The sequence below is a fragment of the Protopterus annectens genome, chromosome 5.part0, assembly GCF_019279795.1.
Source record: "Protopterus annectens isolate FY-2018-M chromosome 5.part0, PAN1.0, whole genome shotgun sequence".
Classification (NCBI taxonomy): Eukaryota; Metazoa; Chordata; order Ceratodontiformes; family Protopteridae; genus Protopterus; species Protopterus annectens.
In genome coordinates, this window is record NC_056735.1 from 134,728,356 (window position 1) to 134,746,266 (window position 17,911).

General features: G+C 39.4%; 1 protein-coding gene across 2 annotated transcripts in view; it reads left to right on the forward strand.

Annotated features, from left to right (window-relative positions):
• Positions 1-17,911, forward strand: part of LOC122802512 (inosine-uridine preferring nucleoside hydrolase-like) — a 440,651-nt gene that overhangs the window by 305,611 nt on the left and 117,129 nt on the right. For both annotated transcript variants that reach the window (XM_044072166.1, XM_044072167.1), the window contains 2 exons: positions 6,686-6,797; positions 6,904-7,040. In XM_044072166.1, the coding sequence (XP_043928101.1) occupies positions 6,686-6,797; positions 6,904-7,040 (249 nt within the window). The remainder of the gene's footprint in view (positions 1-6,685; positions 6,798-6,903; positions 7,041-17,911) is intronic.

Here is a 17,911-nt window from a genome sequence, read left to right on the forward strand (position 1 = left end):
GGTTTAGAGTTACTGGGTGTATGAAGAATTGTGCCCTGTATGTTGAATGTGCTTTGTGTTTAGGATTGTGTTTGTGGTTCTATTTTGCATTAGTTCATTGTGTTTTGCTAACTCCATTTCAGTGTTTTTTTTGTATATTTGACTTTGATGAATTTGCTTTCAGTATTGAGGTTTTAGGTGAAATTACCCAGATCCCTGTGTTCATAATGTCATAGATTTTTTCTCTGCCCAGCAGTTGCATCTGTCATAGTTTCTGGAGTGCACTTCTTGGATGCATTTTAATTACAAAATGTAATTATATTTGTACCGTTGGATACTTCATCTGTTGCCATCAGTGATATTTCCCACTTTTATGAGTTTTGGTAATATTTATTTCACTGTTCCCTTGCAAAGCATCATGTCTTAATTTTTATATGCTCCTCAACATTTCCTGTATGACCTCAGTGAAACTGAAAGATCGGTTCTTTTTACCTCCTCTAATTGACTTTGCTACCAAGTATGTCCCTTGTAGATTAGTTTCCTTATAGTTTCTGCATATGCAGACACCTCACTTATGATGTGCAGTACACCAACCAGCTAACTAATCTGTCTCTCTTTTCATCTGTGGGACTGATTAACAATCTCTTATAAATATACACTTTCATAACTATACATTTCCTCCATTACTGTACTTGCATTATACTTTTGCAATTGTTTTGCTCTTAAATGCATTGGAGGCATCTCTCTCATTGTTTACATCCAGATTTACTGAGCAAAATATAATTACGAAAAGACCTCAAATTAGGAGCATTTTAAAATGCTGGTACTACTAACTTAAAACTTCTCAAAACAATATAACATTTTACGAAGCATGCAGCAAAAGTCTGCGAATATTGGAGGTGTCCCTCCAAAATCTGGACAGTTGGGAGGTATGCTTAGCAAAGAGAGAGCTGAAGCAGTATAGTGTAAAATTTTACCAGAAATCAGATATCTGGTTGACAATTCGATGTGGCAGAATAGCACAAGAAAAAAAGATCAACGATGAATCTTAGAACGGTCTTTTCTCCTTTCTGTGGAAGTTTAGTGATCGTGACTTTTGATTAAAGTGTGTGCGTGTGTGTGTGTGTGTGTGTGTGTGTGTGTGTGTGTGTGTGTGTGTGTGTGTGTGTGTGTGTGTATACGTACCTGCAGTGGTAACTTATTCATAGGTTGGGAATATGTTGAGCTAGGAACCCTTCCCTTCAGGAAGTATTTTATTAGCTGCTGTACAGTTAGGTCCCTATTATGGGTGTTTGTAGAGCTGCTGTTTTTGTAAAGAATACAAAATCAAACAGGATTGGGTCTCTTATGTCTTAAACAACAAGACACAGGTCACCTTAGTGCATTTGGTAGATTACGGAGTATAAGAAGAGTTTTGGTAACTTATCAGGATAGTTGAAGAATTTAAGCCAGGAAAAAAAGAATGATGAGGCCTTTCTAAATGAGCAATATTTTTGGATTTGTACATGTCAAAGGGGACATTGCATTTGATGATGGGTCTGATAAGGGAAGAGTGTAGTAGTAGGATAACATAGCTTCCTTGGGACCTGATATTATCCCAGGCTGTATTCTGCACCATCTCCAGCAAGAACTGGCTTTGTCATTGAGCAGCCTGTTCAACCACAGCGTAAGTACAGGCTTCATTCCAGCAGAGTGGAGAACTGGCATTTGTCATCCCCTTGCACAAAGGTGGTGCCATTACTGATCCTGGAAACTATCATCCCATTAGCTTGACAAGTCTGATTTGTAAAGACATGGAGCATATTGTTATGGAGCTCCTAAACAAGGACATAGGCAATGTCCAAGCACTTGACCCCCACCCAGTTCAGATTCGTCAAGGGGCAGATCTTGCCTGTTGAACCTGGTTGACTTCTTTGAGATGGTTACCAACGCCCTGGATGAGGGAAATTCAGTGCATACAGCTTACCTTGACTTACCAAGGCCTCTGACACAATCCCTCACTCGGGCATCATCAAAAAGCTAACAACTTGGCGTAAATCCCCATCTCATCAGGTGGGTAGCCAACTGGCTCACCGACAGGACCCTCAAAGTCAAAATAATTGCCTCCGCCTCCAATAGCAGAACTATCACTAGTGTTCCCCAGGGATCTGTCCTGGGACCCCTGCTGTTTGGCAAAGACAAGAGGTCCAGGCAAAGACAAAAGGCCTGTGGCTGACCAAGTTTGTGGACGACAGCAAGTTGGATGCTGTCATTGACTCCCCAAATGATAACATACTGCAAGAGGATCTCACAGCAATTAATGACTGGTGCCAAAGTCATGGCCTCAAGCTAAATGCAAAAAAAATGTATCTTCATACCATTCGGCAAAAAGACGGCTCCTACTGATTACCACATCAACGGCAACCCCCTAAGCACACAACCTGTGGTAAGAGACCTGGGCACTCAGGTTGATAACAACCTCACATTCAACCATCATGTAGCGGCAGTGGTCAGAAAGGCCTTTTACTTGGTTCATCTCATAAGTAAAGGGATTGCATCCTGAAAAAATGAGGTTATTATCTCTTTGCACTCCTCCCTCATTAGACCAATAATTGAGTATAATGCCCCATTTAGTATGTACCTCTCCAAACATCTGCATCAACTAGAAAGGCCACTGAAATACTTCACAAAGAGAAACCATGGCCTCCAATACCTGTCCTATGCGGACAGGCTCAAATCACCATCACTCTATTTGGTATCATACAGATTGCTCAGGGGTGATCTCTGTCTCTCCTACAAGGTAATACTGCACCCTGCCCTACTAGAGATGCTCCATATCCGTAAGTCTAACTCCTTACGCATTACCCGCTTGAAAGGCCTGAATCTAATATATGACATCAACAAAACCTGCAGGAGAGACAGGTTTGTCTCCCAGAGGCTGCCTCATCTCTGGAATAGACTTCCCATACATGTCAAACAGAGCACCTTGCTGACCCTCTTCAAGTGCAGCCTTGATGAGTGGATGGAAGCCACAAACTTGTCCCAGGGATTCCACCTGTATCATTGACAGGAGCAACAGGTGCTGACTGAGGTTTAATTTTGGAGATAAACTCTTGGATAGGCTTGTAAGGTCCCCAGGGCCATTAGCCTAGTAACCTCCTATGATCCTGTGATCTGGATCTTGAAGATATTCCCTTGTAACTTAACTGGGCTAAGTAGAAGGATTTCTTAACTATAGTGGAAATACTATGATTGAATGTGAATGAGTTGCCCACTAAAGTAACCAGGTGTCTTATCACTGTATGTATCTGAAGAGTACAGCTATTTATAACATACGAGGTGGGAGCAGCTTTGCGAAGCACTGCTATCCTGCATTTTTTTCATTTACCTTAAGACCATTTTCAGTGCACCAGGTATGTGCATATTCTAGTCGTTGTTGGAGCATTTCAGTATCAGTAGATGAGCAGATAACTGTGCACAGCCTGCAGTAATCAGCAAACTTGCCCAACCACACTTCTGGGATATTGGCTTTAGTGCCTGCAGAATAAATGCCAGACAGGCCAAGCCCCATCAGTGATCTCTGTGGTACTCGGTGGCTTTGCATGCAAGGCTGGTGAGGCTGATGGGCCTATAATTACCTGGTTTGGTAGAGGAGTCACCCCTGTGTAGGAGTGTCATAGTGGCTATTTAGGGGCAAAGGTAGGATGAGGGACAGGATTAGGACACAGGTAAAGTTGTACCATGGGGAAGCCCCCTGCACCACTAAACTCAGGTGTGCTAACCCTAACTTTACCACTGCTTCTAACCCCACCCCTATGCATTAAATTACTAAAAACCCTTCCCTTAACAGTTCTGCTATACAAGACAAAAGGACACAGAGGACACACAACCCCATACAGGCACAATGCTAAATCTATCCCCTTACCTATCCTTTAGTCTAACCCTAACCTGCAAGCACATTGGGCAGCACATTGGTGCAGCAGTTAGCATTGTCACCTCACAGCAAGAGTTCTCCAGTTCGATTCTTGGCTGGGGTGCCTTCTCTGTGGAGTCTGCATGTCTTCCCTGCATTCTTGTGGATTTCCTCCCACATTCGAAAGATATGTGTCTGGAGCCTTTCTCCCTGGGTCTCTGCTGAAAATGGGCTCTGTCCCACTTGGACTTTCCCAGTAAACAAACATTAAATAAATAAATGTATACTAACCACTGTAACACAGTCTTGCACATTTTCACAGCTACCACCTTTTCAGTCTAAAATTGATTTCCTGCTGATTCCTACTTACCTGTAGAGAACTTGAATTCAGCCATGTTAGATTCATACAAATAAGCATTCACTCACTGTGCAGTCACTCTTTTTTACACTCACTTAAACTTGTCAACCAAATGAGTATTCAACTAATTGCAACTATATTTATCTACACACACACACACACACATAAAGAGAAAGATATTTGTATCATGAAATAGCAAATGCTCAAACCGGGAACAAAAAAAAAATATATATATATTTATTTGCATATGCATAGATATATACCAACTCTGTGATTGTGCGATGACAGGTAAGGACAAATTTGTAAACTCCGCTGTGCTGCAATCTTACATGCAGAGCAGCCAGCAGGCAAAAAACAAAGAAAAAAGAAAGTTCACTGTTTTGAACATTCATTCTTATGGATTACACCCCTATACATATACATATACATATACATATATATTTAAGGCACACCTCACAAAAGAAAGTAAATCTCATCTCAGTATTATTTATTAATGTATCCCAGTGTGTTTCTAGGTAGTTTTTAATTTTCCAAGCAAAGACTTCATATTTGGTTATAAATTTAAGATGATCCACCCATCTTCTTTTACATTCCTCAAACTGATTCATAACCATACTAATGAATTGTCCTTTAGATATAATACATAAAATATGGAGAATGGCAACTACTGGCGATGTAATAAACTACTAGTACAGGAACGTACTGCATTAGTAAATGGTGAGAGCCCCTGGCCTTGAGGATGAGGTGCTTGAGTGTGCATTCTTGAAGTTAGTATATACAAGTAAATATGGGTCTGGACTGTCCTACATGGGGTGCAGCAGGGCTTGTACCCCCCTCAAAGTACTTTAATTTCACGTTTTCATAGGTCACAGCTTCCCATTCACTGAATTTGTCAGTGACCGTATGAAACTTGACCTACAAATTTGGAGGTTTCAGAGCCAAGCACACTTTATTAATATCTAAACTATACTTTGTTCCAGCCTCCTTTCAGTACAGCATCTTATTTTGTTCATAATGTTTTCTGAAGAGGTGCTGATTTTATTTTTGTCTGACAAACATGTATTGACTTTCCTTTACTAGTTAACTATATTTAATTCAATAGGAATTAACTTTTGGTATGGGTTAGCTACAAAGTTTACCAACTGCATATTGTACTTAACAGTAAAGGTTGGCAGAAATCTCACTGCAGTAAATTAAAAGCCATTTGTATTTGGGAATGGATTTTAAGATGGTAGGTTCTGTGCACTGTATGTCACAAAGTTTGTGTTCCTGCCAATAACCAGTTTTTAAAGAGATTTTAAATAAATAAATATATTTGGATGTTGCCATATATATATTTTTAAAGTAAACAAGTGCAGCTTTTCATTAATTACCATTTGGACTGATTTGGTAATCTTTGTGTTAAACTAAGAGTCATTCATTTATTCTCCCTTTGCTCACTTAATCCAATGCAGGGAGCCTGCGTTTATACTGACACTCACTGGGTGCAAGAGAGAGAGCTTATTCTAAACAATGTATCAAACCCCTTCAGAACAAAAAAGGCATCTCACTGTCACATGGCATGCTCAGAGGGTTGGCAGTTCACATAAAACATGTCTTTGAGACGTGGGAGGGAAGCACCTGCAATAAACCCACACAGACACATGGAGGATCTGAAGACTCCACAGAGAAGGCATCCTAGCCAAGAATATTTGTTTCTGTTTTCTTCTAATTTCATTCTTCAGTGTAGTACCTATATTTGTAGCAGGAGCATTAAAGATGAAGATTTGTTAAACCGGACTTTTTGTTTTCTTTTAATGTCACCAAATAGCTTACAATGTGAAATGACATGTCATTTTTTTCTTTTTATATCTAGGAACCTCTTAACTTGCTGTCATTTGCTTATCCACTTATGATATTTAAAAAACATTGGTATACTCTTTATTACATGAGTAATCTTGGGTAAGAACATCATAGTAAAGTTTTTTTTACACAGCCTGTTTGTGTCAGTTTAAAAAATATTCCAAGCATGGATACACATGATACAAAGCACATTTCAAATGCTTTTAAAGTTTTATTCTCTTGTTTTGGCATAGCTATCAGATATTAGTGTTGCAAGATATTGTAAAGGATCTGTGCTCAGTGTAAAGGGACCAGTGTCACTCCCAGCTGATGAGGGAGGGAGGTGATTACTGTCCCTTACAGAGACAGACATGACCCTCCACCACCTGATGTGCCAATACTTGTTGTCTTCTAAATGGTAACCAGCGGAATATTTGACATCAGAGAGCCACACAGATGATGCATGTTTTCTATGATTTTATCTGCCGACCTGGATCTAATTTTGTAGCAGCAGCTCTGTAGTTGTCAGTTTTGAAATATTGCTTGTCAGCTTTGCAGTGATTCAGTTTACATTACATTACTGACAGTAGTGGATGTCTTACTTTTGTAAGTTAACCTTCTTTTCCCTTTTTTAGGTTTCTTTGGTTGCTACTGGACCACTGACTAACTTGGCACTGGCAGTTAAAATGGATCCAACCTTTCCGCAGAAATTAAAGGGTTTATACATAATGGGGGGGAACATGGAATGTAAGTGACTTTTATGGTCAGCAAACACTGACAGACATTCAATCAAATATTATGAGTACTCAAAAGTAAAAATCATGTCATGCTGCAACAATCTTTTTGTTTCCAGCCAGGGGGAATACATCAGTGTGTGGAGAGTTTAACTTCTCAGTCGATCCTGAAGCCGCATACATTGTCCTGAATGAGTACTCGTGTCCTACGTACATTGCTACTTGGGAATACACATGTAGACACAAACTTTCCTGGGTAAGGATGCTTGTTTCATCCATTTGTAACATTATTTTAAATATAAGACACAGCTAGACATTAATAATAATAATAATAATAATAATAAAAATAATATGGAGTACACTGGCACATGCTGCTAGATGAGAGGAACCATTTAACACTATTAGAGCCTTTCACTGTTGTGTGTTTCACCTGTTATGTGCTTATGTGGCGGACATACTGTAAGAAGTAGTTCACTACGATAATTGTGACCTTTTTGTCTGGATAGGGACTTTTACCATACTTTAACTGGAAACTTTAGTTCAGTGGGCACCTTCTTTGGTCTTTACCCATTTAAGCTTTATGAATGATTTATTCTTGCAGCAATTGTCATACTACTAGCAACACTGCATAGCTATCCAGTCTTGCAGTTTGATATTAAAAATAAATAAATAATTGTGTTTTGGAAGACATTGATGGTGGGAATGCAAAGTTATCTAGAACACTTTGTGTCATTTTTTTTCTCTTGAACTCTATCCAGTTATATTTTGTTTCTGATGATCTACCTTAGTGCATAAATTTTCATATATAATTTACACTACATGTTCATTCTTTGCTGTCTAGAAGTCTGATAAATTAGCATTATGGCATGTGTCATTATCTCTGTAACTGTAAAGAAAAATTAATCTTGAAAGCAGATTAAGACACAGTGACCCACACATTCTGTCTTTTTGATAAGGTGAAAATTCTAGTCAAGTGACAGCTCCTTCAGTCTTCATAAGAATTTTCTTTGCATTTTACTGTTTATCCAAGAGGGCAATTCACTTTATGCCAGAAAGTAATGGATTCTAACAAAATGTTCTTGTGCCCATTTCTGTAAAGTGTCACTGCTATTTGCTTGGATTGTGGCTAAAAACACTCACTGCATTAGTCTACCTGCTGGTTAAACTAAATAGATGTAGTTTCCATTCACCACTCTTTCTGTGAAATAATGTTCTGTCATACCTTCTATAATATGTCCGTCTTCTAACTTTCGATTCATACTGTATTCCCTTGCACTTTTTCATATCTTTTTGTCAACTTGAACTTTATAGATTACACTGAAGTACTTGAACAACAGTCATACTACCCAAGCTCTTTTATCTTCTAGTGCAAACATCGCACAGTTCTTGTTGCCCACCTCTGAATTGCCTTTATCTTCTCTTTGTTCTTACAAAGACCTCTCAGCTGTGCACAGTATTCCACACTAAGTTTTCTCAACTGTTGATAAATGGGAATAATAGTAATAATAAACTAATATTCATCACCCAACTGGCAGTGAAGGTGAATTTGCCCATGAAGATGAAGCACAGGAGGGTTTATTTCACAGTGACTGGGTAAATCTACCTTCCTTATCACGCGGTATTATGTAGTGGACTTGATTTAAAAAGATGTGAGTTACCTTTTTTTAAATAGCTAAGAACTTGTTGCATGTTTTCATTGCACTAGAAAGACTTAATGGCAGCAACTTTAATTTGTACTGTGTGCATGTTCACATCAGTCTGTATGTGTTGTGTGTGTATTGGAAGTAAATCTGGAAGTATGCAATTGTTCCATTTCTTTAACTGTTGTTGCAGATTTGGGGAAGATCAAATTCAGATTCTTCAAACTCTAATAGAAAAAATAATAACACTGCACTGAAGCTGAATGTAAGCTTTTTATCTTGTTTTAATGGCTATTCTTCCAAACTTACTTTTAGATTAATAAAGATTACAAGATCAATTATGCCTTTTACTATACCTAAAGAGACTTGGATTAGCCAAATACTCGCACTGCAGGTGTATTTTAGGAGCACTGCATTACATTTTGTTTTCTAACATTCCTGCATTTTTGCTGCATCCCAATATTCTGTTGTTATTCCTTGCTGCTTAATAATATGCACCACTTATTTATATTTTGGTAATCTGATATGATTAACCCAGATTCATTCTTTTCCTTTTTTGTTGCTGTTACTATCGCCCTTCAGATTATGTGCTTCTTTCGTGGGTTTTTGCTTCTCAGATGTAGAATTTGGCATTTTTGGGAGTTGCATTTAAACTACATTGCTTCAAAGTGTTCCTCCAGTCTCTACTTATTGTCCATGTGCCTTCCTGTGTATTTGCCCTGTTGGATAATTTTGTGCTATACCCCCAAAAACATACATTCCCCTTTAGGCCTTATGCAGTGTCAGTTTTTTTAAAGACATTGAAAAACTTGCTCCATTACTGACCACTGCGGTACCTTTCTGGTGACCACTCTTTAATCAGAGTGAACACCACTTAGTATTACCTTTATCATGTACCCTAGCCAGTCTTTTGTCCATGCTACCACCCTGGGATCCAGTTCCAGTCTATACAGCGTCCAGTATTCCTTTTGTGTAAATTTAATATGCATTTAACCACTTGGAAATTACTAGAATTTAAGTATTTTACATTCAGAGTAATAAGATCTGCTGCTTAAAAACTAGATGTTCTTCATCTCACATTGCTGCAGTCCTTACAGAATATCAAAGTATAAGGCTGGCATTTGACTGACATCAGGATATCCTCAGTCTTTTGCATGGTCCGATGCAGAAGCAGTATTGCAAGTGCGGTTGGCGTTCTGAAATTTTTTTTTCGGAGTTTCAGACCGAGTCAAAGTTGGCTAAGTACCCGTTGGGAATATTTTAGTTTTTCTTGCCTCAGTGGTTTACGGATGTCAGAAAAAGTGAATAATTGTATTTCTTGTGGGAAACAGATACATAGAGACTATCATACTTTGTGTATTCCTTGTTTCTTGTGCTAGATTTAATAGCACTATAAAGAGGAGATTAGATTGTGCCAGGTTAGTCTTTGGCGGTGCAATTATAAAATGCCGTCGGATGCTCGTGCAGGATGTGGCCTCTCAGGAGGCAGGCCAGGGTGATGGGGCTTCTCAGGTTACTATACTCCCCTCCTGCCTAGGGTGGTTAGGCCCTCTCCTTCTGTTTCCAAGGCTTCTCCTAGAGGCAGGCAAGGTTTAGCTTCAGTTGGTGTCACCCTAGTTCTTCTGGAACTGTGCCCAAGAAGCATATGCTTAAAATGGCAGAAGATTTGATTACTCTGATTAGGGTTTGCCCCTCCTGATAAGAGACCTAGGGTGGAGCCTGAGCTAGGGAGTTTTGAGCAGGCTTGGATGTTTGAAGACTTGCAGGAGTACTCTCCTTATTCTGATTCTGATGTGGATGATTCTACTCCTTCTGCTTCTCCTCCTGAGGATTTTTCTTTTTCAGAAACTCTTCATTCCATGAGCGAGCATTTTAAGTGGGAAGGTCAGGACTTCTCTGATTCATTTTGTTTTACCCCAGCATAGGCCTTTGGCTATACCTCCTGTTTTGGATGTAGTGGAAGATGTTTTTGCAGAGGCTTCTCTTAATCCTGATTCTCTGCCTCCTGCTCCTGTTAAACCGGATAGGTATTACAGGGTGCCTGAAGCTCATAAGTATCTTTTTAAGAGTCCTAGGGCAGACCCAGAAACTGTTAGCCAGGGGCCTAAAGGTGTTAAGGCTTCTGTTGTCAATAATCCGGTTCCTGCAGATAAAGAAGCCAGGGCCTTGGATAGATGGGGAAAGAAAGTTTATACTTCTTCCACTCTAGCTATGAGGGCTTTGAATTGCCAGTTTCACATGTTAAAATACCAAAACTATCTCCTTTCACAGTTGAAGTCTAAGGTTGATGCTCAAGGTATTGATTGTAAAGAGTTACAAGATTTAGTACATGTTTCTGAACAGGTGGGTAAGCATTCTTTGCAATGTGGTTTTGATGCTGTACAGGCCTCGTCTAGGGTGGCTGCCACTGGGTCAGTTCTTGCACGCCTGGCTGAGGGATCAAAATTTATCTGACCATGTTAAAACAAGGATTTTAGATGCTCCTTTACAATCTGATGTGTTGTTTGGTTCTCCTGTTGAGGCAGTTTTAAAGAAAATGGAAGACAAGGCTAAGTGTTTAGTTATTCTTCTTATGATTCCCAGTCCTCAGGGCTCTTTCAGGCCTAGAACAGGAGTTCTCCTGCACAGTCTTCAGGTGAGGGAAACAGACCCAATGACCTACCTTTTGGCTGCCCCAGAGCCCTCTCGTCTGGCAGCACCTTTGGGAGGAAGGTTGGCACTTTGTTTAATTACCCAAGACAGATGGGTATTGGATATCATACACCAAGGTTACAGGTTTTATTTCCATACCTTGCTTCCTCCTCAACAAAGAATAGAGGCTCACAAGCAAATTAATTTTGGATTTATCTATCCTCAACACTTATCTGGACATTCCCAAGTTCAAAATGTTGGCGTTACAACAGCTTTTACCTCTGCTGGGCAAAGATCATTGGATGGTAACTTTGGATCTCAAGGAGGCTTACCTTCATGTTCCTATCAGACTAAGTTGCAGGAAGTATCTGCGTTTTCGAGCTGGGACTTCTCACTATCAGTTCTCTGCATTGCCCTTTGGCTTATCTACAGAGTGTTCGTTCTGGCTCCAGTGATAGCTTTCTTCAGGCTAAAAGGAATACAGATCTATCCTTATTTGGACGACTGCCTGATTCTGGCTCAAGGAAGGGAAGAGCTTCTTCATCATTTGGAATATGTGATAGCAGTGCTAAGATGCCTGGGGTATTCTGTGAACGAAATAAAGTCCAGTCTAGTACCCTCTCAGGACATGTGCTTTCTGGGTATAAGACTGAATACAGCATCCCAGATGGCCTTTTAACCTTCCATCAACTATCTCATCAGTCGGGCTGACTGCAAGGACAGTCCTTTTCATGGCATCTTGTATTCTGGTGCTTCCCAATGCCAAACTGCATATGAGGAAGCTGCAATGGTATCTCAAAAATGTATGGACACAGCACTGCCAGGATCTGGACACTGTCATTCAAATAATACCTTGCATTCAAAAGGAATTTTTGTGGTGGGCTCAGGAATGTCACCTAAACAAGGGACTCTCTGTGACCGACAGATGCCTCAGCTCAGCTAAATGGAAAGTGGATACAAGACAAGTGGCCTGCCAGACTACAACATCTACATAGCAACCTGAAGGAGATGTTAGCAGTCCAGTTTGCATTAATAGCTTTTTACTTCTTCCAGGGCAGGTGTTGATTCTAACAGACAACACAACTGTCATGTGGTACATCAACAAGGGGATTCTTATCCTCTATGCAGGCAAGCAATGATTTTGTGGGAGACTGCTCTCAGTTTACAGCTCAATCTTCAGGCAAGGTTTCTGCCAGGAGCACAGAACTCCTTAGCAGATGTGTTGAGCAGGCAATTATGGATCCCGTGGAAATTGGATCCTCATGTATTTCAGAAATTGACAGTGTCATGGGGAACTCCAGACATAGATCTGTTCACTTCTCCACTAAACCATCAGCTGCCAAAGTTTTGCACAAAAGGTTTCATCCCACAGCTTGGAAAGTGGATGCTCTTTCTTTCAATTGGAGCAATCTTCATGTGTATGCCTTTCCACCTCTGCCTCTCCTCCCAAAGGTACTTCTAAAGGTCAGACAGGACAAGCCAAGGATGATTTTAATAGCTCCAGATTGGCCTCGACAGCACTGGATTCCACACCTGTTGTCACAGGAGGACAGCCATTTGCTCAATGTCAAACTTCACTCTCTTCATCTAACAGCCTGGCATATTCTGTTTTGAACCATAGAGGTCTCAACTTCCACAACAAGTTTTGAATGTGATTTTGGAAGCTGATTCTGATGTTTCTGAGCCTAATTTAAGTGTGGCTCTTCAATATCTTACTGAGTTACTGGACAAAGGTTTGTCCTTCTCTTCTATTAAGGTTCATGCTGCAGCAATTTCAGCTCACTATGAATGTGACCCTCCATTGTTTTCTCATCCTTTGTTCAAGCAATTTCTTAGAGGGAGCTCCTACTCCTGCTTGGGATCTCAATTTTGTGTTGGAGAAACTCACTCTACAACCTTTTGAGCCTGCAGCTACTTCTGAGTTGAAATATTTATCATGGAAGACTGCCTTTTGTTGGCCATTACCTCTGCAAGAAGGGTTTCTGAATTACAGGCCCTTATGGCGGTTGAGCCTTTCTTGATTTTCCATAAGGATAGGGTATCTTTGCGTACTAATCCTTCCTTTATGCCTAAGGTGGTTTCTAGTGTGGCTTTAAACCAAACTATTCATTTGCCTACTTTTTATGCAAATCCCCAAAATAAAGGGCAAAGATTTTGCACACTTTAGATGTACACAGGCAATATTATTTGGACAGAACTAAAGGGTTCAGGCAGTCTCAGCAGTTGTTTGTTTCTTTTGCTTTGAGTTCTCAGGGCAAGCCTGTGTCAAAACAAACTATTTCTAAGTGGATTGGGTTTTGCATTGCTTTCTGTTATTCCCATCATGGCAAGGAGATTCCAGCTGGGATTAGGCCTCATTCCACTAGGGCTACTGCAGTGGCAACCAAGGATATTTTGGAGGCAGCTACTTGGAGTTCAGTGCATACTTTCTCCTGCCACTTTACTCTAAATCTACATTCTACCCAAGTGTAAGGACTGCAGCAATGTGAGATGAAGAACATTACCATAAATGTAGGTTGTAAATATTGTGTATATTGTATATATTGTACATATAATTAGTGCAAGGGTGGTTGGTTGTTTGTTTGCTGTCTTTTGGTTTTGACCTTTATTTTTAGGGTCTTCTGACATCTGGGGCAAGAAAATCATGCGCATTTGTACCCTGGCGTCCTGGGACTACCCAAATGTAAGGACTGCAGCAATGTGGATCTTCGAACATCTACATTTATGGTAGGTACAAAACTGTACTTTTCAACCAGCTTAAGGCATTAGATACATTGTTAATGGAAATGTATGGCTACTGGAAATGTTTGTATAAAAAGAATACTAGTGTAAATGTTTCTTTTTGCTTAGAGTGAGAGTATGTACTACTTTCAGTTATTCTTTCTATTTTATTTTCTTTAATTTTTTTATCCAGCACAGGTTTTTCAGTTTCTGTTATTGTTCCAACAACTTATCTAATCAAATTTGACACAAAGTTATTACTATCAAGATATAAAATTGTAATTATTTAATACAGCATTTGCTAATCTGCCAACAATAGCTTTCCATACTAGATGTTTCCCAGCACTTGTGTACTCCCATATTAGTTTACTGATGTTTTAGTTCAAAGAGTTGTGTCAAGATTTCATCAGTAATCAAAGGAAGTGGTTTGTTGCTGTGGTACTTGTCTATAATCAGTTACCCAAGTCTTGACTGACCTCTTTTATCGACCGGCAGCCCCCCAGTAGCCAGTCAGCTTATTTGTTAACCTAAACTGGGATGAGGATTGATTGGGAAGGTCCATCATTTAGACAGTCATTAGTGCTGGTTCAAGAGTTTTGTGTTTAGCCTTATATTATTCCCCTATGCACACCAGTGTGCAAAGCTGAAGCGATGTACAATGGGCTGTCCATTTTGGTTTTCCATTACTTCCACAAGGGTCTGTCCATGCTGGTTTTCCCTTACTTCCACAAGGAACATTGCCATCAAGTAGTCCTGCCTCCTCTCCTCAAGTATGGGAAGTGATTTCCCCAATCACCACACTGAGAATGCTATCCTCCCATCCCCAGGAGAGGTGAGTTGGCTATGCTTCTTCTCTCTTTTCCCTACCTGCCTCCTCCAGTGCCAGGGGCACTTATCAAGCCTGTTCACTGGGATAGCAGTAAGGGCTCCATCCCTCAGACTATCATCTCCAGTATTTTGATATAATGGGACGTTTGTAAGTTGTCCAGACACCCCAACAATCTGCTCCCCCCACCCTATGGCTGACTGCTGCTGAGAAAGTGGGTAGCTGAAAGAGATTGTTGTAGGAGACATTGGCCAGAATCAGTCGCCATAGCAAATGATGTTTGCTAGCTTGAGAGTTGCAGATCTAATAGAATCTGCAGCTTATATTTCATTGAACTTGTAGGGGCAACTGCAAAATTCTCAAGTGATAGCTATGGGTGCAATGAACACCAGGGTCTTGTGCAGAATTCTGATGTAGCATCTCCCATGAAGGTCCATGGGAATAATTGCTACCAAGAGACCTTGTACCTTGATACAGAAATAGACTGAAGCTTTTGTTAGTGCAAGGAGGGCTGGAATTTTTGTTTGAAAAGACTAGAGCCTCTCTAGGAGCTTAAAAACCTTCTCCTCTGTCAGTTGCTTTTGATAGGTTGAGATGTCCAACAATGTTTGGATGGGAGGAACAGGGTATGTGTGAAAGGGAGGTTTGCAACCCACTGATGTATATATATCCTTATTCATTTATCCTTGGTTATTGATTTCCAAGCAAAAAGATGGAAGGAAGGCAACTTCCAACTGCTTCTAAAGGAGATTTGCCAAGCAAGGTTTCCGGGCTGCTATTAACCACCTATGAGTGGCCCATGGCTCCCTGATGGTTATTAAAATCTCCTTTTATTGGTATTCAACCCATCTGAAAATTACTCTGAAAATTTATGTTCTTTACAGACTGCTGCTGCTGTTGCAGCTTTTGTGGCTATTGCTTGTGCCTAAACCACATGTGACAAGGGCTTCTCTGCATCCCTAAGAAGAAGCATTGAGGATGTTAAAGATTAACACTCATAGCTATCAAAGATTTCCCTCCTTTCCCAAATTCTCCAAACATGCCTTCACTTCAGGCCCAAACAAAGTCAGTCATTGTACTCGAGTATAACCTCTTTAAAACTAGGTCACACGTTATCTCAACACCACAGTAAAAGGATGGGAGACATGATAAATTGGTTCTTATCATTTCTTTGTTTCTTTCTTTTTTTAAATTGGTTTGAAACTGACCTTACAAATAAATAAAAAAACAAATGTTTCCTTGTTCAGGACACCATCAGGTAATTATTTGGCTGGTAGAGTAGAATCAGTGGGAAGTGTGTGCTTTAAGCACTTGAGAAGGGTTGCCGTCACCAACTGATCTCATTGCTTTCTCAGCAATCTCTAGTTATTTGACTAGACAGTGCAAGAAGCAACACACTGTGATCTTCGGGAAGGTTTAGTTACAGGAATGTGTTTTTATTTATTGGCTAGAAAGTTAATGCATCTGTGGCCAGTGGCAGTATTGCACACTGCCCACAGCACAATTATGTCCTATTAGTTTTATTTATTTATTTTAATTAATTTTAAAGTAGTCAGGGTGGTGGGTAGGGGCACCATTACTAGCAAGGTGAAAAAAAATTTACAGTGGTCATTAATTATTCTGCTTTTGGTCATCACAAATCACAGGTGATCACCAGAAGTGGTTATCTGTTTTGGAAGAGCAGTTTGTGGAAGAAAGCAAATATCAGTTAGACACAGTGAAGTGACAGTTGTGGCATGGCTACGGAAGACCAGTGTATCGTTTAATTAGTTGGAATACCTTATGGTTACTGCTTATTCTTTCCCTTTCATTACAATCTAACATCAGAGGGGTATCAGAAGAGAGGCTATCTGTGAAAGTACAGGCCACTTACATGATATGGCTTTTCTAGGGGCAGTGTGAGATTCTTTGAACAAGATGTAATTCATTACTGAAGCCACTATACCTTTCGCTTTTTGCAAATTCACATATCTGATAGGTTCAGAAGAAGGGCAGGTATTTTGTGAAAGAAGGGGACAGTTAGCATGATCCATGGTAACCAATCACTGAAATGTTGTTTCATCAACTAACATCAAATTACTAGCTTGAACCTAGTAGTAGGGACATACTTCATTCCTTTGGAAAAAGTGAAAAGTGTTCTTTGTTAAGCTTAAAAGATGTATAATTATAAATATTATAGTTCAAGCTAGTAGATACGTTAGTGGAAATGAAACTTTTCTTACGTAAATTAAACCTAACTACTTACTTTAAGAATTCAGAAAATTTGTTAAACAACAGAATATAAAGAAAAAAAGTTGTTTTAACCCTACCCTTCACCCGACTATAATGACTTTGGAGAAAGTCATTACAGAAGATCTATACAAACTAAATGAAAAATTCAAAGTGAACAAGAAGAGTAGTAAGTTTAATTTAACTAAGGCCGAATGGAATGGACTGCAAGAAATACGTAACAATCTATCTATTCGAATTATGAAGCCCGATAAAGGAGGGGGTATATTCTTGTGTAATACTACAGACTATGTCAACAAAATGTATAGCATTTTAAATAACACTGAAACCTATGAGGTTATGTCTATAAATGAAATAAATATAGCTCACAGAAGAATTGATTTATTTCTTGAAGAATTTTTATTAGACAATAGAATTACTAAGGACATATATGATTATTTAAAAGTTGATAAACCTGTTATAGCTTCTATAGTAGGAATTCCTAAGATACATAAAAATATTCTTGAACCCCCCCCCCCCCACCCAATTATATTTGGTAGCAAATCTAAAACCTTCCCTTATGGTATTCTTGTGGACAGATGGCTAAAACATATTTATAGCAAAGTAGACCATATCTTAAAAGATTTGTGGGATTTTTTAAGTCGCCTTATTATTCAATTATGGGACAAGGAACTGATATTCTTAACAACTGATGTTATAGACTTATTTTCGTACATTCCTAGAGATGAGGGACTAGAAAGTTTCACCAATAGGATGAGAGAATACTCTGGATTAGACTGGGAGAAAATCCAATTAATAACTGAATTCATGTCCTTGGCACTTGATTGTAATTTTATATATTTTGAAGGCGAATACTATCGACAAACAAGGGGAGTAGCCTTGGGCGCTTCATGCGTCCCTATATTTGTTAATTTAGTTTTGCTTGATTGGGAGACAAAGTACATCTTTAAATGTAAATTTTCAGAGAACATTAAATGTTACGCCTGATTTTTAGACATTATATTTGTTCTATGGAGGGGGGGCAGCATTAATTTATCTAATATTTAAATAATACAAGCAATTATTTCAAGTTTACACACA